The following is a 24,146-nucleotide window of genomic DNA, read 5'->3' as shown; positions in this document are numbered from 1 at the left end:
GGACCCATACGGAAGTTACTGAGGACAGCTGATTCTCTCTCAGGTTTCTGGTAGAAGGTGAACTTTTCCAGTTGCTGCCAGAAACACTGTTCGTAGCTTATGAGAATGTATGCCTAAGTTGTGTGTGTGTGTGTGTGTGTGTGTGTGTATTATTCAGTCAACACTTCTTCCTTTCAGGGTATTATCTACAACCAATATATCTTCTTGAAGTGAAACAAGTTTTCTCAGTTCCAGCTAGCCTGATTAAATGGGGCCAACATTACACAGTCTGAGGAGTATAACCAAGAACTAACTTCTCTTTTAAAAATATCTGCCAGGCGTGGTGGCACACGCCTTTAACCCCAGCACTCGGGAGGCAGAGGCAGGAGGATTTCTGAGTTCAAGGACAGCCTGGTCTACAAAGTGAGTTCCAGGACAGCCAGGGCTATACAGAGAAACCCTGCCTTGAAAAACCAAAAAAATAAAAAATAAAAATAAATAAAAACAAAAATATCTACAGAAGATATTTCGATAGAAAACTGACATTCTTGAAAATGACCACTTATATTTTCTTTCCTCCATTTTACAGTTTTTATAAGAAGCTACCTGCAGGCTAAATACATGTCTACCTATCTGCTTACAATTCTCTTCAGAGTAACACACCTGGCTTACATACACTATGTCAACTGAAGGGGTTAGGGAGGGGGAAACGTAACTGTAACCCCCATAAGATTATATACTCAAGTCAAACTTCCTCTATCCTCTGCCTATGTATTTTTGGCAAGTCAGAGCAGCCTCCCAAGCCAGTGGCCAGGTCTCCTGGGATGATCAGTGAAGCACTGGCGGAAAAAGACAACATTTCAGATTATTATGACAACTACAGTCTACAAGAAACACCAGAGTGGCCAAGACAGCACATTTAAAACCTTCCTCCTTTCTATTTACTGTTTTCAGAGGAGAGGTGCTAGGCAATTATCACAGTTATCTGCTGCTAGGAGGGTGTTAATGGTCCCCCAGGGGTTAGGGGTGGAGGCTTCAGCTGGCTCACCCAACACAGCACTCTCCAGGACTCAAATAATGCCTGGTTCCTTGTAGGCATTCTTTATATGTCATATAAGTAAACTAAGAAGCAAGACACCCATGGGATCTCGAGTACAGTTCACAGATATAGCACTTAACGTAAGCAAGGCCATGCGTTTGACCCCAGCGTCACAAACACCAACAAAACCAGTAACTAACGTAAAATCCTTTTTTTTTTAATGTAAGGACTGAATATACTTTGCACATCATTTTACACAAACACACACACACTAAAATAAAACCAAAAAGCTTAATATAACCTGAAGATCGGTAAAAAGGTACTATCTAGAGTGCTGATATTTGAGACAGCTAAAAGTATCTATCTGAGCCGGGCGTGGTAGTGCCTTTAATCCCAGCACTCGGGAGGCAGAGACAGGCGGATTTCTGAGTTCGAGGCCAACCTGGTCTACAAAGTGAGTTCCAGGACAGCCAGGGCTATACAGAAAATCCCTGTCTCGAAAAACAAAAAAATAAAATTAAATAAATAAATAAAGTATCTATCCATAAATAAAGACTTGTCTCCAAGTTCCAATGCAGGAAGTCTACACCAGTTGTTTACATTGTCTTTGCTATCAAGTCAAACGGTTTCTGCCAAATCTTACTCCAAAGTAGCCGCCTCTGGCTTTGTTATGCTTGAAATGACTGCCAAAAATTAAAAATTAAAAAAAAATCGTGGGCCTGGTTTTCAGCTGGTTTTCGCTGTGGGTCTAAGTTCAGTATGATATAAATGAAATTGATTAAGATTCTCAAGAATTCACTAAATTAGCAGCATTTAAAACAAACAAACAAACAAACAAAACCGGAAATGCTCTATCCACACATTCTGTCTCCATTTCCACTATGAACTGGGAAGCACCCCACCCCCAAAGCACGCCAAAGTGCCTCAGTGTGGATAAGCATCCCAGTTCCGTGGGCCACCCGACAGATGTCTAGAGAAGAGGCCTGTACTCACTTGCTGCCATGTCAGTTTCAGCCTCTCGTACTGCTCCTTGCCGTCTGCAGAGCAATCGCAACAAGTAAACCTGAAAAAGTTATCGCCCTTCAGGTAACTGAGCTGCTCCCTCAGCTGACCTAGGAAAAAAACAAAAAGTCACATCATGGGTTTGCCTTGTGTCGTGGCACTCCAACAGCTCTGTTAACCAACTAGACCTCCAAGTGTCCCATGGTGGACCTGTCTTTTTTTCTGCCGCCATCAGGACAGTAGCAGAGGAGAGAAAGAGAAAAGGGTTGTTTCCCCTTCTGCTGTGAGGTACCTGCCCCTCCTAGAACCGATGGCTCCTTAGCTTTTAGCAGAAAGGCCCTGGAAAAGCAGGTATGGTTGCTCTAACTGGATCGCCCGGCAGTCACATTCCTGAGTCCTCTAGGCCCGTAATCTTCATTCTTTCAGGGAATACCTGAGCTCCTGCCGCCAGCCTGGCACCAGGCTAGGAGCTGGATAAGCAGTGTCTAAGGCAGCATGGCCTGCCCCTGCTCTTGCTCGTGGGCTCCTATGTAAATCTGGAGGCAGTGGTGGACAGGTGAACACAACTGCCCTGACTGTGGATTCCTGCGGAGCTTCTGAACCAGCCAGGTGGCTGGGCTTTACTTCCTTCCTCTGTCCGGGTCCACCCCCAGATGGAATGCTCCAGTCTCTGAGACTGGGGCTGGGCTCTGCCTTGAAGCTCCCAGGTGATCCTGATGCCTTGTGCAACGTGACAACTTCCAGAGTAGACTGTGATGTGCATCACAGGGCAGTGTAAGGACAGAGAAAGGGATGCCCAACCCCATTCGGGAAGGAAGAGGGGTCTACTGGACCCAAGGGAAATAGCAACTGGCTAGAAGAGAGGGCTGCCTGTGGGACAGGGGGGCAGGGCCGCCGCCGCCCTGATGCATATTCCAGAGAGATAACAAAAAGGTACAAAATCCTAGGAATCAAAGAATTGCTTGGAAAGAATGAAAACCTCACCCTACCTCCCTAAAAAAGTTAGCAGGTCCCAACCATAAAAGTCCCCTTAAAATCTACCCTGGGAGGACAATGAGAAAGACAGAAATTTTACTAAACAGCTGAGAAGCAAACACCAGCCAACTAGTCAATCCTAGATTTGTCTTCTAAGCACTGCTATGATTAATCTATTTACAGTAGCTATTTGAACAATTTAATTCATCTTTAACAAAAGCTTCAACATAACAGAAAATGGCCAAGCTCATCTAGTGTTACCTACTCCAGTTCACCAACTATTTATTAACTCTTACACAAAGCAATCCTCCAGGACACATGCCTTTTCTCATCTCTTGCCTAATGGAAAATGCTGTTTAAGAACCGGGAGGGCTGGCAAAGCATGCTACAGAGCTGGCAGCTGGAACCCTCAAGACCTGTGCACTGTGACTCCTGCCAGAATCAGAGTTCCACAGTGGGAAAACAAGCCTGGTAAAGGCAGGAACCAAACACTATTGGACTGCCAATTCTAACCTTCCCTCAGAAGACAACAGCAGTACTCCAGGAATGTCAAACAACTCCCAGAACCTGAATTCTATACTGGCAGCAGAATGTGTCCCCCAACCCACAGCATAATCCTGTTAGAAAAATATGGCCAACGACTTAAGGAACACAGGATTCCGAATTTTTCTTGGGTTGCCATCCAGAATACTGCTAACAATGGGATAGTGGTGGATAATTCCTATTAATACAAATGTGGTTTTGTGAGCCTGGAGCAATGGCTCAGCAAGTAAGAGCAGTCAGTTTCCTCGCAGAAGATGCGGGCTCGGCACCTAGTGCCCACAATGGCTCACCACTACGTGGAGCTCCAGTTGCAGGATCTGACGTCTCTGACATTTGCAGGCACGGCATGCACATGGTGCACACACACTCAGGCATACACCCGTACGTAGAAAATAAACGACTGCTCTAAAGAACTAAAAACAGAAACAATGTGGTCTTGTAGAATTTACATTTGGTAAAGTAGACTAATAATAATAATGATGATATTTCTACTCCAGTCTATTTTATTAGTGTTTTTCAGAGACTGGAAAGAAGCCATCACATGAGGACCAACCAAGCAAAGGGATCGAGGGGCTCCTTACTGGCTGGGATCCACTTTTGGCACTTGTCACAGAAGTAAGACAGCTGTTCCTCCATCCAGGACACATCTCCTTCATCGCTGTTGAGGGAATCCCCACTCTGGTCGTGAGATAAGTCCACTGACGCCTGATCCTCCGATTCCACAATTAGGAGAGTCTCTCCCTCCACCTCGCCTTCCTCCAGCCCTTCCGAGGTGGACGTTCTCGTGGCGTCATCGTCATGCCGACTGAGGAGCCCACTCAGGTGGATGCTACTATCCATCGCCCCCTGCTCACACGCACTCCTAAGCTGCCGGGATCCCCCAGACCTTCAGAAGGACATCTGCCCACAAGCACTCTATCCAGACAGAACAGACTCTTTAAAGAAGCAATTTAGAAGACAGGGCCCACTGTCCTTCATTTAACAAAGTTTAAATGGAGCGTGATTTGGGGGGGCAGCTCTTCTCACTAACAACTCTCTACCAACACACCACACCCACAGTTACGCACACCAACTCAGCGCTGCCCCCGGCTTCTGAAAGTCAGGTATTTTGAGATCCTTTCTCCAACATCTTCTCTCTTTCTGCTTCAAGCTGCTTAGTCAAAATAATCTGTTCTCCCAGAAGACGAATGTTTTCTTTTTTCTGATTCTGCCTCTCAATGTCTCTGATCACTCCGTCACGAAGCCTCTGAAAACATAAGCAGATTTTAGTTACCCCTGAACAGGTGGCTCCCATCCTGTGCCTTCAAATCGAAATAACAGTGCCACCGAAATACACTCAAAATGTTCCAATTCTAAATACCCAATTACTATTTTAACTTTCTGTACAATGTAAATAAAGAAACCACCAAGTAAGTCTGGTAATGTGTTATGTTAATACTTGAGTGACTTATCACATTTTAAGAAATCCCTGAACACAGAAAGATTAAAGGAATATCAAGAAAAAAGGAGCAGTAAGAATGTGAGAAACTACAGGACTTCTATCAGGTAAAGGCAGAAATAGGAAATTCCCAATCAATTAGATTAGAAAAGAAAAAAAAAAAAAAAAAAGGACTACTACTGTTAAAAAATAAGTTCCTCGCTGATGTCTACCTTGAAAACACTAGAAGCAGAATCTCTGAATGTGACCCTGGTGCCTAACATGACTTTAAACGATCCACTTGGTTACTATTGCAAATACTGTTTAATCTGTAGCTCACAAAAGTACATTTTTAACGGAAACTTCATGAGATTATTTTTATTCTTTAAATTCTATTTTATGTGTGTGGGTATTCTGTTGACAAGTTATGCAGGTACAGTGTTTGTAGAAACCAGAAGAGGGTGACCCATACCTTGGAACTGGAGTTACAGAGAGCTGTGACTCACCACATGGGTGCTGGGAATAGACCCCAGTTCCTCTGCAGGAGCAACTAGTGCCATCTCTCCAGTTTCTATATCCTTTTTTCTTTCTTTTTTGGAGACAGCATCTTTCTATGTAATACTGACTGTCCTAGCTCTCATGATATAGACCAGGCTGGCCTCAAACTCACAGAGATCTATCTCTGCTTCCCACCTATCTCTATTTTTAAAGGCTGGCCTAACAAAGAACCTGAATCAACCTAATTGGCCACCAACAGATGAATGGATAATGAAAATTTAGTGTGTGTATACACACACACACAAACACACACACACACACACGATAGATTACCATGCAGCTTTAAAGAAAAATAAAGTTTAAAAATCTGTAGAAAAATGAATAGAATTAGAATATATAATATTGAACAAGGTCACACACTCTCAGAAAGAAACTGCAGTTCTCTCTCATATGCAGAATCTAAGCAATGTTATTTGTAAATACAGAAATGAAGGTGCATGTGGGTACAGCATATCATGAAGAAAAGAGAACAAGAAAAGCTATATATAAGGAGATGAGGAAGGACTGGACGAGAATGGATACAAACTATGAAAGGGAATATAAGCTGATTGTTTTTCTGGGTCTAAATCTGTCATGGGTTTTTTGGGGTTGGTGGTGGGTAAGTGTATAAAAGCGAATTCAGTACTGAAAGTGGAGCTCCAGAGCTTCCGTTCTGAATGAACACCTACCTCTCCTAACCATACAGAAGGGCTGGAGGTAGGGCTCAGGAGAGAAGTGCTCATTCTTGCATGACATAACTTCAGTTTCCACAGAGGCTCACAAGTGGCTGTAACTCTGGACCAAAGGGATGTGATGACCTTGTCTAACCTCCACAGGCACCAGATATGCATGAGTGCTCGCACATGCATGCAAACCCTCTTAAATATAAAACAATAAAAATAAATAAAGCACATGTGAACGTTTACTGTGCAGTTCACTGAGTTGTACAGACTTTGAGTCTCATTAATTTTGATGTGTGATGTTTTTATTTATTTGCAAGGGGTTTGTGTTTTTACAATAAAGTCTACTCAAAATAAATAAATAAATAGATAAATAAATAAATACTCACCTAGTTCTTACTGAGCCTCTCCCAGGCCTACAGCTACATTTGCTACACCAGTGGAGTTGGGAAATGTAAGAGTGAGGGCTCAGGTCCAGCATGGTGGTACATTAGTTCTAGAATTTAGGAGGTAGTAGCAGGCAGATCTCTCTGAGCTCTGAGCCAGCCAAGACAACACAGAAAGACTTTGTCTTAACATAAGCCGCCAGTGAGCAGCTCTTTCACAGCCTCTGCTTCAGTTCCTACTTCCAGATTATCACCTCAATTGCTTTCATTGATGAACTGTGATATGGAGCTGGAAGTTGACCCCTTTCCACCCCAAGGTGCATTTAGTCATGGTGCTTTGTCATAGCAATAGGAAACCCTAACTAACACAGCTCTTTACTAACCTAACTCTAGCATCTGGAGCCTTGATTCCTGTAGAATCATTAACACTCCTCAACTTACCATAGGACCATACCTGGAAAACCTCATGATAAACTGAAAATAATAAAGGTGTTCTGACATGATACCACTGAACATCAGCATTCCGGGGCTCCCTGGGGTCTGAGGTTTGTTTTGCTGCCTGGCATTTTGAAAGAATCCTACCATTGATCCTGAGCCTGGGAAAATACCAAAATTCAATATTCAAAGAAAGTTTCACTAAATACAAACGATACTGCTTTCCTAAAAACCAAGTTAACCGGGGCTGGAGAGATGGCTCAGTGGTTAAAAGCACTAACTGCTCTTCCGAAGGTCCTGAGTTCAAATCCCAGCAACCACATGGTGGCTCACAACCATCTGTAACAAGATCTGACACCCTCTTCTGGAGTGTCTGAAGACAGCTACAGTGTACTTACATATAATAAATAAATAAATCTTTAAAAAAAAAACACCCAAACACATACATAAAACCAAGTTAACCATCTTTAAGTTAGGAACCATCTGTAATTGATGTCTACTAAGTTCCTTTGAGAGTTAAAGACAATGTCTGTAAAGTGAAAAACACTGTGTCTGGTGTGGGTAGACAGAAAACAAGCCATTATTTCCTTTACTGCCACCTTGAAGTTTTCAAGACATCTACCTTCCTCGATGTTACAGTAAGTCGCTAATGAATAGCTACTGGACAGCTTATTTTGGTCAGTATGTCTTGGTCACTAACTTCCAAGAAATAACTAGATCTTTGCACACTTCCATTCTCTAACTGTGATTCTCAACCGTTTCATTAAAGCCTTTGGCGTGCCTTTTGGAACACAGCTGAGTCTCCATGCTCCAGAGATCTGATTTAATTGGTCTGCTCATACTGTAAAAACTTCTCAGGGGAACAGAGTTTGAAACAAAACTGATAGCAAACGCTGTCTCCAAAACACATCAGGAGGACACAGACACCCTGTCTTCCAAGTTTAATTAGAACCACCATCTTTTCCTTTTCCTCCCAAGAAGGAAGTTTCTTGCTTCTACTCCAGAAGATATCCCTGGGGAACCATATTTTAATCCCAAATCTTTAATTCCTTGTGTGCTTCTCCATCACTGCACATCGACCCTGCTCCTCAAAATGGTTCTGAATTTGCAAGCCTAGTTTCATTGCAATTCCTAGTTTGTGAATACAAAGGTCGATGGTCTGGTGACTCTTGAGGCTTTCAGTAACTTCTGCCCATGGCAAATCCGATTCAAACCAAATAACTGTAAAGGTATTGCTTGAAAGGGCAAATACCAAGTACTGGCCAGCACAGTGTGGCACCATTATAAAAAGAACAATCTCGAGAGGTTATAATTAACTATGTGTTCTCAGTGTGCTCAGCGCACTAGCCAGCGTTGCAAACTGGAATGAGGAAGAGTCGGTTAGTCGCTGATTAATAAGCCAGTTATTCTCCGAAAGAAAGCCATTAAAAGAAAACGTGAAGGGCGCTCGCTACCTTTTATCCTTTCCAGAACCTAAGTCCAGTAGCAAAATGTTTTGTTAATGCAAGTTGCAAAAATCTCAAGTTTCTTTAGCCAAAGGCACTGGGGGGTGTGCTGGGTGTGAGCTGCTTTATCTCCGGATTTAACAATTCCTGGGTAAGGCTTTGTGGGCTGTGCTGCCCCCAGGGCCTCGAGCTCACCCTAGCAACTCTCTAACTCTGGACTACACCCCTGCCCCGAGGCTTCCGCCCCAGTCTCCCGCCTCGTGGCTGGGGGAGAGAAGTCGGCGTCCTGAACGCGCCCTTGCAGCCCGCCCGGCCCGCCACGCGCGCAGGGACAGCTGCGGGCTCGGCGCCCCGGAAGACGCGGTCACGTGACACCGACCTGCCGGTCCTGCCGCTGCTTCAGATGCACGCCGGCCACCGTGGCCGCCGTCAGCAGCACCGAGAGGCCCAGCACTGCCTTCGAACTCCTCGACATTCCCGCTCCCGGCCGCGGACTCGCTCCCGCGCCCGCCCCCGCCGCCGCCACAGCCGCCGCCGCCGCCGCAGCCGCAACGGGCCAGGCTCGACCTCTCGAGCGCAGAGCCGTTGCAAGTGCTATCGTCGCCAGGCTCTAGCAATCGAGCGCCGAGCGTAACCCCTGGCCCGCTTCGCTGCTTCTTGGGAGTGGCTGCCTGGGGCCCTGGCTTTCCTATTTGGGGACCGCCTTCACCAGGAAGTCGCAGTGCTGGGCTGCTTTGGAGTCGCGAGGGTGGGGTTGGGAGTGCCAGTGGAGTATGTACGGAGGACATCTGGTCGCTATGGGGCGACTGATCAGACCCTAAATTTTCTTAGAGTCTAAAAGCTGGGTGGTTGGTTTTTTGACAAGGTATTGCTGTGCAGCTCAAACTAGCTTCAAACTCGCAATCCTGCCTCAGCCTCGGCTACACCTTGTTGCCTACTAAACTTCTGTTGGGAAATGCACTGGGTCAGGCAAGGATCCGGACATGTTTAGCTCCTGTAATCTTAAGAAATGGCGTTGCCCGGCGTGGTGGCTCACGCCTTTAATCCCACCACTCCCGAGGCAGAGGCAGGCGGATTTCTGAGTTCGAGTCCTGCCTGGTCTACAAAGTGAGTTCCAGGACAACCAGGGCTATACAGAGAAACCCTGTCTCAAAAAACCAAAAGAAAAAAAAAATGTCGTTGATGCCCTTGGAGCCTTTCAGGAATGCTTGTAAGATCCTTGTGTCAGAGTAGTTCACAAGAGGCTAAGGATGGTGTCATTTGCACTTACCCCTTAAATTAAAAAAGAGACTTGGCTTCCCAGAACTTTTAAGTATTTGTGATGCCAATGAAGAATGGCATATCAGTAAATCACTCTTACCCAGGAAAGTACACATTCAAAGCTGCTGCTGAAAACCGATAGACAACAATGATAAGGCTCATTCAGGCCTTGATTAGGTATTCCCAGTGTTTCCCCAACATTCACTTCGTCTCAGTATGCTTTGCTCTTTCGTTCTCTGTTAAGTGAACCCAAACGGCATGAAGAAAATACTATTATGAACAGTTAGCATACTGCATTGGTTATATCTTTGGTTTTTTTTTTTTAATTAATTTTTTTGGTGTTTTTTGTTTGTTTCTTTGTTTGTTTGTTTTGACAGGGCTTCTCTGTGTAGCCCTGACTGTCCTGGAACTCACTTTGTAGACCAGGCTGGCCTCAAACTCAGAAATCCGCCTGCCTCTGCCTCCTGAGTGCTGGGATTAAAGGCATGCGACACCACGCCCGACTTTAATTTATTTTTTAAAGAATCTAGGTTTATTTATTTTTAAAGATTTATTTTATGTATATGAATACACTGTAGCTGTACAGATGGTTGTGAACCTTCATGTGGTTGTTGGAAATTGAATTTAGGACCTCTGCTTGCGCCAGCACAAAGATTTATTTATTATTATACACACCAGAAAAGGATATCAGATCTCATTTCGTGTGGTTGTGAGCCACCATGTGGTTTCTGGGATTTGAACATAGGACCTTTGGAAGAGCAGTCAGTGCTCTTACCTGTTGAACCATCTCACCAGCCCAGGTTATATCTTTGAATGTGAAAATAGAGTTTGGGACCAGTGACTTTTAGAATGAGAAGAGATTCAAGTTATTTTTGCATATTTCCCTAAGGAAAAATCATGCCACAATACTTTTTATTTATGATAACCCCAGACTTTTCATCCAGTAAATCAGCGAGTGTAACAGCTATGAATGGCCTTGGAATGACACCAGAAGTATAAATGACCATGCATTCTATTGTGATTAATTTTCCAATTTGTCTTCTTTAAATGTATTTTGTTTTTAAAAATCTCTTATGCTAGGCAGTTGTGGTATACACCTTTAATCCCAGCCCTGGGGAAGCAGAGGTAGGCAGAACTCTGAGTTCGAGGCCAGCCTCGTCTACAGAGCTAGTTCCAGGATGGCCAGGACTACACACAGAAACAATGTCTCAAGAGGAGGAGGAGGAGGAGGCAGCTGTAAGTGTTGTGTCTAAAGTGTAGGCCAATGATTACAAACCAAAGCAAGATGTTTTTTATAATTATTATTACTTACCTTAGTAGCTGAATGACTGTGTGCCATCAGATCCTGAAAAGCAACTTATTTATTTACTTTAAAATAGTTGCTAGAACATCTAGTTTGGGTGTATTTTTAGGAGTGGGCACTGTAATTAAAGAAAATAGTTTACTGGGCAATTGGAAACGTCTACTAAGTAAGTCTTATTTTTCCCTCTTTTATGCCAAGGTCTTTCAGAGAAAGCATCACTGATGACCACATATTATTTACCATGTTCAGTTAACTCTTACATTTAAGTTACACCTGAAGTGCTAGGAAGGCTTGTGACAGGACAAGAAGAGGCTCCTCCATCTTGTACTCTTGCTGAGGCCACTTTGGTTTAACTAGGATTTGATCTGCTTGATGAAGAATCCTGTGGAAAATTACCCAACTCCATTCTATACCCATCTGTCTTAGTCAGGGTTTCTATTCCTGCACAAACATCATGACTAAGAAGCAAGTTGGGAAGAAAAGGATTTATTTAGCTTATACTTCCACATTGCTGTTCATCACCAAAGGAAGTCAAGGACTTGGAACTCAAGCAGGTCAGGAAGCAGGAGCTGATGCAGAGACCATGGAGGGATGTTACTTATTGGCTTGCTTCCCCTGGCTTGCTCGCTTTGCTTTCTTATAGAACCCAGGACTACCAGCCCAAGGATGGCACCACCCACAATAGGCCCTACCCGGCTTGATCACTAATTGAGAAAATGCCTTAGAGCTGGATCTCATGAAGGCATTTCCTCAAGGGAGGCTCCTTTTTCTGTGACAACTCCAGTTTGTGTCAAGTTGACACACAAAACTAGCCAGTACACCATCCCAAGGTCCATATGCCCTACCTAACTTATCTTAGCTTCTGTTAAACTGCCTGCTTGTGCAAACCTCAGACTTGCAGCTGCCAAGTGAGGTATCAAGATGTATGGTCTTTGTCTTTAAAACCCTTACCCTAATACCAAGAACAGGTCCAGCTGGCTGGAATAAAGACTTTGATTTGCCTATAAACTGTCTGAGTGATCATCTCTGGTGGGTTCCCTTAGGCTCATCCCAAGGACCACATCGCTCAAAGGAGAAGCAGCAATAGGCAACAGTGAGAGTCCTTTTTACCAACTGTGGCCAACCGGAAAGAAGGAGGAGAGAGTACCCCAAACATCATCGGGGCGCTCCACTTCAGAGTGACAGGACTCACACATTTTAAGTATTGATACAGTTTAAGGATAAGAAGAGACAGCCTCTCTTCAGTCCTTAAACTTGCCCATCCGCCTTTGCATGCCCTGCTGCTGTTTTGCTGCTGCTGGCTGCTGTGCCCGAACTCCACCATGGACCAGTGCCCCATACCTACCTTGCTGGAACATGGCAACTTCTCTCAGGTCCTGTTTAACAATGTGGAGAAGTTCTATGTTCCTAAAGGAGATATCACGTGAGATATACCCTCACTGAAAAGTTCATCCCTCGACCCAAGGACTGGATCGGCATCTTTAAAGTAGGGTGGAAGACCACTCAGGAGTATTATACCTTCATGTGGGCTCCCTTGCCAAAAGACCAAAACAAGGATTCAGCCACACAGCAGGAAATCCAATTCAAAGCTTATTACCTTCCCAAGGATGTGGAGTGCTACCAGTTCTGCTATGTGGATGAAGATGGTTTGGTCCGGGGAACAAGTGTCCCTTTCCAGTTCTGTCCAGACCCTGACGAGGACATAATTGTTGTTATCAATATGGAAAAGGTAGAAGAGATGGAACTGCTCAGTGAGGAGCTTTACCAAGAAAACCAGGAGCTGAAAGACAAGTACACTGACCTCCATGAGCAGCTACAGAGGAAGCAGGTGGCACTGGAAGCAACACAGAGGGTCAATAAGACCTTAGAACAGGAAGTGGAAGAGAAGGCCTCCTGGGAGGAAGAGAAGGCCTCTTGGGAGGAAGAGAAGGCCTCCTGGGAGGAAGAGAAGACCTCCTTGGAGGAAGAGAAGGCCTCCTGGGAGGAAGAGAAGGCCTCCTGGGAGGAAGAGAAGGCCTCCTGGGAGGAAGAGAAGGCCTCCTGGGAGGAAGAGAAGGCCTCCTGGGAGGAAGAGAAGGCCTCCTGGGAGGAAGAGAAGGCCTCCTGGGAGGAAGAGAAGGCCTCCTGGGAGGAAGAGAAGGCCTCCTGGGAGAAAGAGAAGGCCTCCAGGGAGAAAGAGAAGGCCTCCAGGGAGGAAGAGAAGGCCTCCTAGGAGGAAGAGAAGGCCTCCTGGGAGGAAGAGAAGGCCTCCTGGGAGAGTGAGCTGCACCGGCTGATAGAATGCAACCAGAAGATGATCTCAGAAAAGAAGGCCTTGGGGATCAGAGTAGAAGAGCTTCAGAAGCAGCTCCAGAAGATTCTGGAGCAGACAGTGGAAATGTGGAAGAAGAAGGAAGCTGTAGCGTTGAGGAAGCAGCAGGAGCTAAAGAAGGAGAACTCTATCCTGTCGGAACAGCTCAGCAGCTACAAGATTTTTTATCAGGAGACACTAAAAGACCAAATCTCTGATGAGAACAAGGCACTGCAGAGCTTCCTGGATAACAAAGACTTCTCTTCACCTCAAGGATCTGCTGAGCCAGAAGTCCCGTCAGCTCAAGTTGCTGCTGAGCCTTAAGTCCCATGGCCCCAAGGAGCTGCTAAGCCCAAGAGCCTGCCACGCAGAGCTGTTAGCCCAAGCTTAGTCTTTTATAAATACAAATCTTGTGATATGGGAAGAGCTCTTCATGACAGGATCCCACCGGACTGGGAACAGCAGGAGCCTCAAGATTTGTATTGTCCATTTTGTATAAAGACCATCCCAGCAACCAAGAAATGGATCTCCAAGAACAAGGTTCCTGTCCTTGTCATTGCCTAAGTACTCCAGCCTGCAAGTCTATGCTGGGCCAGATTCCTACTGGAACGTGGTTCCTACCAGAGAAGGCTGCCTAGCCAGAAATCATTAGGGGTTCACACAACTGCTGCTTGCAAAGCTGTCTGTCTGTAAGATGAAATTGAACGAACGCAGCAGCTGCCACCTTGTCACAACCAGACTCTCAGCCTGTCATCCCCAGTGCCCAGGATGAAGGTACCTGCTGATTCACAGCAGCTGGCTGACACTAAGTCACTGTCTTCTGAGATGCCTACCTCATTCAGTCAGGCCTTGGGTGCATTTGTGTTTGGGCCTCAATCCTAAACTTGATGAAAGCAAGCAAGAACACCATGAAGTGATGAATTTCTTTATCTTCCTTGGCCCTTGCTACAGTCCTGTAAAACTGTACAGAAAAATCTCAGATCTGCTTGCTATGATCAAAGATGTGGGCCGATCACACCTGGCTTTCTTAGGAAAAATGGGGGTGGGCAGAGGAAACAAGGCTTCTTACTATCTAGAACACTTTCTGTTCCTTTCTATACATATAGCATGGATTATGTCATATATGGAGATGTTTTAGTCTTACTCTGGCTACTCTGGAATTCACTGTGTAGCCCAGGCTGGTCTGGAACTAGGCAATCCTGCTGAGTCACCTTCCAAAGTGCTGAGACTGGTCCTGAGCCACTGCTGTAGTCTGTAGGCCTCTTAGTAGCTAATTAAGGAATTGTTAGGGGCTGGGGAGATGATGGCTCAGCGAGGCGGGTAAGAGTACTGACTGTTCTTCTGGAGATTCTGAGTTCAAATCCCAGCAACCACATGGTGGCTCACAACCCTCTGTAACAAGATCTGACTCCCTCTTCTACAGTGTACTTACATATAATAAAATAATAAAGTATGTAGGCTTGCCAAAAAGAGAGAGAGAGAGAGAGAGACAGCCTTTTCAACAAATGGGCTGGGAAAAACTGGATATCTTCAAGTAGATGAGTGGAACTAAGTCCCTATATCTCATCCTGAGTAGAAACCAGCTCTAAATGGATCAAAGGCTATTGACTGTTAGTCCTGAAACAGTGATGGAGGGAGACATGGGGAAGCACTTGAAAATAAAGGCATTGGCAGAAACCATGTAGAAGTCCATGATCCTTGCTGCCTCCGACTGTAAAAGGCAAGAAAACTTTTTCTGCAGTGGTGTCTGTCAATGATTACAGACTCACAGGTGAGAATGGGAGACACAAAAGGCATCAGTGACAACCTCTCCCCACTCCCCCTCCCCCCCCAAAAAAAACCAAAAACAGTCTCAACAGGAAAACATTGAATTCTTAAAAATTGTGATAGGGACCCTAAAGTGTAGATCTTCACAGCGGATGGCTTCTGGCAGGGGTAAGAGCAGAGAAGGACTCAGTTTTCTCCAGGGAGCTGGCCCCTGAGAGTTTGTCTGTGCCCAGTGAGTATACGGGCAACACAAACTGGACTTGGGTTTTGTTTGTTTGTTTGTTTTTGGTGTTTTGTTTTCTCTTTTTAAGATTTATTTATTATATATATATATGAGTACACTGTAGCTGTACAGATGTTTGTGAACCTTCATGTGGTTGCTGGGGAATTGAATTTTAGGACCTCTGCTCAGGTCCGGTCGACCCCGCTCGCTCAGTCCCTGCTCGCTCTGGCCCAAAGATTTATTTATTATTGTATATAAGTGCACTGAAGCTGGAGTGTGTGTGTGTGTTTTATGTGTGTGTCTTTGGTTTATATTTATTTAATTTTGAGACATTGCTTTACATAGCCCAGACTGTCCAGGAGCTTGCTATGCAGTCACCTTAAATTGATCCTCCCACCTCCCTAACGCTGGGATTACAGCTTTAGGTGTGCAACATCAGGCCCATTTTATGCCCCAGTTCACAGGGATCAAAGACTTGGACGTCATGCATGATGTCTAAGCACACTGACAAACGGACCCCAGCCCCGTCCCCACAATGGAGTTGTATTTAGCCATAAGTAAAGATGAAATTATGATACTTGCCAGAAAACTGTTAGAACTTGAGATTACGACACTGAACAAAATATATGGTCCTAAAGAAGAGCTTGGGGAAGGAAGGGGATTAGAGGGCAAGAGTGGGTATGGAAAGGTCAATATGGCCAATAGACATGGTAAACTTTAGAGACATTTTCTGTACAAAGCCCAGCGCTACGGACAGCCCATACTCACCACTTTAGAATGGACTTCAGAGAGACTTGCCTTCTAGATCTGTTTTCACATCTTTGATGCCTTTCTTCACAGCCATTGTTAACACTCCAGGCAGACCTTCTTATCAGAATTTGGCCCTTGCCGGGCATGGTGGCGCACGCCTTTAATCCCAGCACTTGGGAGGCAGAGGCAGGCGGATTTCTGAGTTCGAGGCCAGCCTGGTCTACAGAGTGAGTTCCAATCCAGCCAGGGCTACACAGAGAAACCCTGTCTCAAAAAACAAAACAAAACAAAACAGAAGTTGGCCCTTGTGAGCAAGCAAAGCTCCAAGGGAAGAAGGGGTAGGAAACCTTGGACTTGACACAGCTGATCACTGCTCTGTGATGTGACTATCTTTCCTTTGCCTTAGCTTCAGTTTCTTCCTCTGTACTATCCAGGGGTAGAGGGGACTTCTTACTCCTTGGTGTGTTAATTGAAATGATTTGTGTCCAGTATGAGTGCACCAAAGTCAGGCATCCGGGAGTATCAGTCACAGCAAGGGAGCCACCAGTGGTCCCCTGGGAGTCGGATAACCTGGGTCCCCTTGACTATGGAAAGGGGACTTTTCACTACCACAGTGAACAGTGGCTCTGGACCCTTGTCAGCACATACTTTGAAAACATCTGAGTACAGTTGAGTGAGCTTTTGGGTGGCATCCTCTCTGGCATCACTGTGATCCCAGAATCCACCTGCCCCTGCCTCCCAGTGCTCAGGTTAAAGGTCTGCACTGCCATGCCCAGCTTGTTTCTGGTTTTAAGTAGAGATGAGGGCCAACACAACACTGTGGTAGCCACCAAGCCTGACAACTGGAGCTCAGCCTGGGGTCCCACATGGAGAAAGGTGAGGACCTATTTCTACATGGTTTCCTCTGATCTCATGTGTCCCGTGGCACACGTGTGTACAAACCCACGGGGGAAAGAAAAAAGAATGAATGAATGTAAGTTTTAAACTTTAGGGCTGAAGTTAAGAGAACTCTCTGCTCCTGTGAAGAACTCAGGTTTAGTTCCCAGCAACCACACGGTGGCTCACGACCATCTGTAACTCTAAAGCCAGGGTATCCATCACCTTCTTTTGACCTCAGCTTGCATGAGGCATGCACATGGTAAATATACATACATGTCAGCAAAACACATAAAGCAAATCTCCTCTTAAAACATAGATTTTTGAAATTGAAAGCACCATGCTAACCTGGGTATGGCAGTGTACATTTTAAATTCCAACAGATAGGAGACCGAGGCATGATAACTGCAAATTTCAGGCTAGTGAGGGCAGCATAGCCTGATTTGTATAAGAAAACCCTGTCTGAAACAAAATCCAAGCCATCAAAGTTCAATTTACATTGATATCCCCCAAACTAAATATTAAGGTGCAAACATAACAAAATATGGACAATATCTATATGAATAAAAGTATAGATTGGATAGAGGAAATCGCATCGCTGAAGAATGGAGAGTTATTCTATGTTCATAGGCAAGAGGGCTTAGGACTGTCGCACCATCACTTCCTCCCATCTCAATCTATGTACATACATAAAAAATAAAACACATATTTATCATAGTGAAATAAAAATCTCAGCCAGTCAGTTTTCACATTTTGACAAACTCATCCCAAAGTTTATATGCAGAGGCAAAGAACCTTGAAGGCCAGGGGCTACAGCACCGTGACAGAACGTGTGAGTCACGTGTGAGCCAATAGCTTCCATCCCAGTGGAGCAGGCAAGCAAGCAATCTATTCACACGTTCACACCAACAAAACAAAGCAAAACAGCTGCAGCAGCAACAACAACAACACACACAGTGTATTAAAACGAGAAAAAGCTTTGATTTGTGTAAGAGAACCCTGGAAAAACTCAGAAAGCAGAGGTTCAAGAGACTGCTAGAGATATGGGGTATATTTATTATTTATCTCTGATGGGTAGCAAACGGCCCCCCAGAACTTAGTCTGTTTAAAGAGATAGAGTCATTTGTTGCCACATTTCCTGTAAACAGGAATCAATATAGTGTACTATAGTGGTTAGTCTTTGTTTCCCAGTATCTGAGGTTTAGCCAAACAGTGAGGAGCTGGGCTCATCAAAAGGCTCATTCACCAAGAATCGTGGTTAATGCTGAGACTGCCTAGAATCTTCTCAGGGCTGACTAGAACGCTCACATGTGACCTTACCATGCATCCTACACCCCCATCACAGCTGGATTCCATGGGCAAACATCCCAAGAGAGAAGAAAGGGCAGAGATGAGGCCTATGTGCCTTACACACATGTGTACGTTGCACATCATGTAGTTGCTTTGCCTGTATTCGTTTGGTAATAGCAAGATGAAGTTCTGACATGTTCATGAGGTGTGATCAGACACTCAACTCAATGGAGAAGTGTCAATGTCAGTTTGAAGGAAGTGTTTGTAAGGTGAGATCTTATAACATGCAGATATGCCATTTTGGAAAATGTAATCTGCAACAGGAGTTAAAAGTGGGGCATACTGCATGCATAGGCACACAAAGAAAGAACACTTGGCAGCTGAGGGCACCCTACCCTGCATGAAGAGCTCTTTTCACAGATTCTGCCCAATCCTAGAAATGGGAATCTGAACCACAGGGTCTCCATTCAAGGATGCTATGCAGAGGTGAACCTTACTGGAAACAGGGCAATTGAGCTGGAGGCAGCCTGCCGCTGAGGGAGATTGCTCGTGTCTTCCTGTCTAACCGCAAGGATGTTGACTACCACGCTTCATTTCAGCCCTTGCAGCATTCGTAGTCACCTGGCTCCGACTCATGATTAATCCATTCCTGCTTTCCAACCCACTTTCTAGCTTCAAAACTGTCCGGATGTCACGTTTGTTGTCACTTCTCTGTGTCCTAAAACTGTTTGTTTGTTGGTTATGTGAACTCAGGAGGAATGACAGAGAGTGAGCTCGTGTGGTCAATCCACATGCTTAACTCACTCTTCCTTCTGCCCAGTGAGCTTAAAAGCCAAGGTGAGTTCATCCTTTTCCAAATCCTTACAACGTTCCATGGTTTATTTTTGTGGCAAGAAGTGTAAACGGCCACCTGAGAGTTTATACACAGTTTGAGGAATACATCAAGACACGATGAGGGTGACTACCATCCAAAGCTCTGAGCAGAGCTTCTCCACCTCCCTAACGCTGCGACCCTTTAAAAGTTTGTCGTGTTGTGCTGTTCCCCAATCACAAAATTGTTTTCATTGCTACCTCACAGCTGTGATTTTGCTACCATTATGAATCATAATGTAAATATCTGTGTTTTCCGATGGTCTCAGGAGACCCTGTGAAAGGGTCGTTCAACCCCCCAAAGGAGTGGAGATCCACGGGTGGAGAAGCACTCCTCTGGAATAATGCTTTTGATGAGATAGATGGGAACCGTGGCTCAGTTTTTTCTACAAACCACACAGGCTCTGGAGAAAGAAGAGAGGAAAGAAAAAAGGAAGAAAACAATAGAAGGAAAGAGAATGGGAGGAAGGAAGGCGGCAAGAGATGCTAGAAGGGGGAAAAGGAAAAAGGGACATGAGAGAGAAATGAGTGAGGGAGAAAGAAAAACGAGATTAATTATCATGTTTTGTTAGATTCAACATATAATCACTATAAAAAAGTATTAATGCAGCCGAGCATAGTGGCACATGCCTTTAATCCCAGCACTCAGGAGGCAGAGGCAGGCGGATTTCTGAGTTCGAGGCCAGCCTAGTCTACAAAGTGAGTTCCAGGACAGCCAGGGCTACACAAAGAAACCCTGTCTCAAAAAACCATACAAAAAATGTATTAATGCAATAGTTACATTTGGGGAGGGGGGATATTAACTTTTCTAAATGCTGTGTGGTTCACACTCCTAGTACATCTCCTGTCTTGACTAGCTGCATTTCAAATGTTCGCTCAGCTCACCATGTGTTAGTGACTACCATACTGGACAGTTAAATCCGCAAAGTAATTAATGTCTTGAAGGAGACAACTGTCAGCTTTTATGAAACAGAATCCACCCTGGGCCTACCCTGGACCAGAGGCATATAACACAAAGACCTGGCCATGAAGAGCCTGCTAGCGTATCTGAAAGGGCAGACTACAATCCCAACAGGATCACGTACACTCTTTTTTTTTTTTAAGATATTTATTTATTTATTTATTTATTTATTATATGTAAGTACACTGTAGCTGTCTTCACACACCAGAAGAGGGCATCAGATCTCATTACAGATGGTTGTGAGCCACCATGTGGTTGCTGGGATTTGAACTCATGACCTCTGGAAAAGCAGTCAGTGCTCTTAACCCCTGAGCCATCTCTCCAGCCCTCACATACACTCTTACATTAATAGCTAAAATCATTTCACTTGCACCACTGTATCCATGATCTTGTTTTGTGTTTTCTTTTCTTCTTTCTTTATAGTTTGGACTTTTGAGACAAGGTTTCACTATGTAGCCCTAGCTGGCCTAGAACTTGCTATGTAGACAACACTGACCTCGAACTTGCAGAGATCTGTCTGCTTCTGCCTTCCAAGTGCTCATAAAGGTGTGTGCCACCACACTAGCCATTTCTTACTTTTAAAATTCCCTGTAATCCCTGATCCTCTGACATCCTGGAGGCCTTGACGACCACAGAGGCTGTCCTTCCCAGAGCTAGCCAGTTTCTAAAGAGAAAAGGAATAGCAAGGCGTTCCTGTGCAAAACGAATCAATCAGAAGCCCAAACTATATCTCCTCTGCCTTTTACATCCAGCCCACTATTCCCCACCCTGCTCACCCCAGGAAGCCGTGGTCCCTTATGTGATCTGGGGACACTGCAGTTTTCCACTCTGGCCAATCCCAAACTCTCAGACCCTGCCTCACCTGCTTCACCCCACAGAAAACACAGTAAGACTCGTGTTGGCATTCAATCCCTTTGTCTCCTGACCAGCTCCCCCTCCACCCACGCCCCTCACCCCACGCCTTCCCATGGGACCCCCCCCCCCCCGTGCTATGACCTGTTTCTGAGCACAATAAACTTCTTCCTTGTCATGACCACTTCTGTCTCAATATGTCACCTGATTAAAACCAATCCTTGAGTACACTTTAAAACAAACATTGCCCACTTCACAAGGTTTCTGAGCACACAGGGAAAGCCCTATTTGCCCGGTTATTCCTGATGGCCCTTGAATAGTTTCTATCTTGTTTGTTTGGGGTTTGTTTGTAGTTTTTTTGTTTGTTTGTTTTGTTTTCTTAGTTTTTAAAACTTTTTTTAAAGATTTATCTTATGTATATGAGTACACTGTAGCTGTCTTCAGATATACCAAAATAGGGCATCAGATCCCATTACCAATGGCTATGAGCCACCATGTGGTTGTTGGGAATTGAATTCAGGACCTCTGGAAGAGCATCCAGTGCTCTTAACCACTGAGCCATCTCTCTAGCCCCTTCTTATTTAGTCCTTATTCATAATCATACACTTAATTCTGCAATCCAGCTAGACTTGGAGGGGGGTGAGGAAAAGTTGGACCACAGAGGACTCTTGTGAGGCCACAAAGCTTATGGGATGCATCCAGTAGATGGGGCGGAGGGTGCTCTCCTGAGCTGCAGGAGTGTTCGGTGGTTGAGATACACACAAGTCAAAAGCATTAGCGCTGTCCACAGTGAGCACTGTAGGCCTCCTGCTGGCTGTGCCATTCCTGTACCCATAGTGCTCCACGGCTTCCACATTGAACGTTCATGCCACTGTGCCCCTTCCCAGCACACACCTGCCATCTAACCTCTCAGTCTTGGCAGTGAGAGGGAGAACTAGGAACCACTTAGGCTTGGTCCAGCATTGGCCACACACAAGATCCCATGACTTGTATGTTTCAGAACGACATTTGCAGCCTCAAATTTCTCCTCGTCGATGGACTTGCTGCCAGTGACACATGGTATGGATGATCATGTATGTGAAGCTGCCAACCCTAGCACATGCATCCTGGAATAATTCTGTAAAAGCAGCAACCCTTGGACCCAAATCCTTTCTCTCAATGTTCAGAGCAGAAGAGTTTTACTGGAAAGAGATAGCACCAAGGGCTCCACAGCCACAGTGAAGTTGAAGAGCAGGGAAAAGTTAACTGGCCATGATTGACAGCTACAGGGGACCTCGACATCTGCTTAGCCTTGTCTTAGTTTTCGATAACTCTTTCCAGAGTTGCTTTAGTTATATTTAAGCACATGCAAATATTTCCTCCCTCTTTACGAGAAGAAGGAAAAAAAAGGAATAAGAGGAAGAAAAGGAGGAAGAGCAAGAAGGCTGGAAGAGGAAGATGGAGTCTCTGGAGCTGGAATTACAGATGCTTGTGAGCTACCATGAGGGCATTGGGAACCAAATCCAGTTTGTGAGCTGCCAGGTGGGGGCTAGAAACTAAACCCAGGTACTCAGCAGGAGCAGCAAATACTCTTAGCTGCTCACCTCTCCAGCCCCACACTCACATTTATAGCTGCTAAAAATGTATTATTATTTAGATTTATCTATTTTGTGTCTGTCTTTGTGGCACACGTGCGTGTGTGTGCACGTGTGTGTGTGTTGCTTGCAAGAGTGTATGTGTACCCTGTGCATGCCTAGCACCCACAGAGGTCAGAAAAGGTCATTAGATTCATTGGTTCTCCCTAGAACTGGTGTGAGGGAGAGTTGTAAGCCACCGTGTTCCTCTGCAAGAGCCACAAGTGCACTTTACTAGAGAGCCATCTCTCTGGCCCCTTGATCTATTCTAAGTTATTTGTCTGTGTGTATGTGCACATGAGTGCAGATGCTTACAGAGGCCAAAGGCATCAGATACCCCTGGAGACCCTGGAGATGGAGCCACAAGACATGGAAACAGAACTTACGTCCTCTGGAAAAGCAGTTCATACTCTTAGTCACTGAGGCAACTCTCCAGAACTTTCATTATTATTTTTTTTAATAATTCTTTAACTTTTGAGGTTATGATTACATCATTTCCCTTCTTTATTCCCTGGAGATCCTCTCAAATACCTCTCATGCTCTCTTTTGAATAAATTCAGGGACTCTGTATTTTCATTATTTATTGATACAGTGACTCTGTGTGTGTGTGTGTGTGTGTGTGTGTGTGTTCCTAAATACATAAGTGCAACCTGTTCAGTCTGTATAATGTTACCTTGAATGCATATGTTTTCAGGGCTGAAAATTTGATATTGGATAATCAGTTGGTGTGCTCTTCCCTGGGGAAGACTATTTCTCCCATTTGCACTCCTTAGTTGCTTATAGATCTTTTTCCTTTGTTCAGGATTGTGGTCTTGTGACTCTCCTGCCACACACATTAGCATGTCTGCTAGTGTCATCCTAACTGAGCACCTATTTAGGCAGTGATGTTGGTTAGACCTCTTGGGTGAAGTTTCTGGCATTCCTAGGAGACTCGATGTCACAGTAAACCCCTTTTACCTCTGGCTCTTACAGGCTTTCTGTATCCTCTTTTGCAATGATCCCTACAGCTTAGATACAAGGAGTTCTCTCTCTCTCTCTCTCTCTCTCTCTCTCTCTCTCTCTCTCTCTTTCCCTCCCTCCCTCCCTCCCTCCTTCCCTTCCTCCCACTCTTATTTATTTTATGTATGAGGATGATTTATTTGCATGTACATCTATCTGAACACCAGAAGAGGTCATCAGATCCCATGATACTACAGTTATAGATGGCTATGAGCCACCACGTAAGTGCTGGGAATTGAACTCGAACCTCTGAAAGAGCTCTTTACCACTGAGCCATCTCTCCAGCTCCTTATTAATATCTTTTTAAACAAACAAACAAACAAACAAACCTTGTTTTTGTCTTATACACATCTTCGACAAAACTCCTGCACCTAAGGGGATGGGGGACAGATATAGACAGGCTGTGAGAACTAAAGGAACAGGAAGTCTATAAGATTGTACCTCCTGAAAATGACAGAGAAGCTACACCCATGATGATACCCCAGCCATAGGCTTCCTAAACAAGACCAGAGCAATAACATCAATAGACATGCTAATAATGTTGAAGGGGAAAATATCAATGTCCCAGACAGAAAACTACAGGAGATTAGTAACTGCTGAGAGGAGGGATTAAGACAGGATGGTGGGGGGAGACATGGGAGAGGTTGGAGGGAG

At 44.8% G+C, this 24,146-nt stretch overlaps 2 protein-coding genes and 2 pseudogenes across 3 annotated transcripts in view; 1 reads left to right on the top strand and 3 right to left on the bottom strand.

The window, feature by feature from the left end:
• Window positions 1-8,943, bottom strand: part of Kat14 (lysine acetyltransferase 14) — a 38,644-nt gene extending 29,701 nt beyond the window's left edge. The window contains exons 1-3 of one of the 2 annotated variants that reach the window (NM_001166640.1): window positions 8,818-8,943; window positions 4,606-4,784; window positions 2,012-2,130 (exon numbers count right to left, since the gene is read on the bottom strand). Coding sequence is in view for 1 of the 2 variants with exons in the window: in NM_181417.3 (NP_852082.2) it covers window positions 2,012-2,130; window positions 4,120-4,378 (378 nt within the window). In the remaining variant the exon portion in view is untranslated. Of the gene's footprint in view, window positions 1-2,011; window positions 2,131-4,119; window positions 4,785-8,817 lie in introns of both variants that reach the window. The other variant, NM_181417.3, reaches the window with a different exon arrangement.
• Window positions 4,638-8,992, bottom strand: Pet117 (PET117 homolog). The gene is made up of 2 exons (NM_001164813.1): window positions 8,818-8,992; window positions 4,638-4,784 (listed from the first exon to the last, which is right to left on the bottom strand). Exons 1-2 carry the CDS (start codon window positions 8,911-8,913, stop codon window positions 4,638-4,640), a joined length of 243 nt encoding a protein of 80 aa, NP_001158285.1. The 5' UTR covers window positions 8,914-8,992.
• Window positions 12,294-13,261, top strand: Gm11701 (predicted gene 11701; annotated as a pseudogene).
• Window positions 21,457-22,049, bottom strand: Gm11700 (predicted gene 11700; annotated as a pseudogene).

This window comes from Mus musculus, chromosome 2 (genome assembly GCF_000001635.26).
Source record: "Mus musculus strain C57BL/6J chromosome 2, GRCm38.p6 C57BL/6J".
In the NCBI taxonomy this organism is placed as follows: Eukaryota; Metazoa; Chordata; class Mammalia; order Rodentia; family Muridae; genus Mus; species Mus musculus.
The sequence above is the reverse complement of the archived record's forward strand: the minus strand, read 5'-3'. Positions and strand labels throughout refer to the sequence as shown.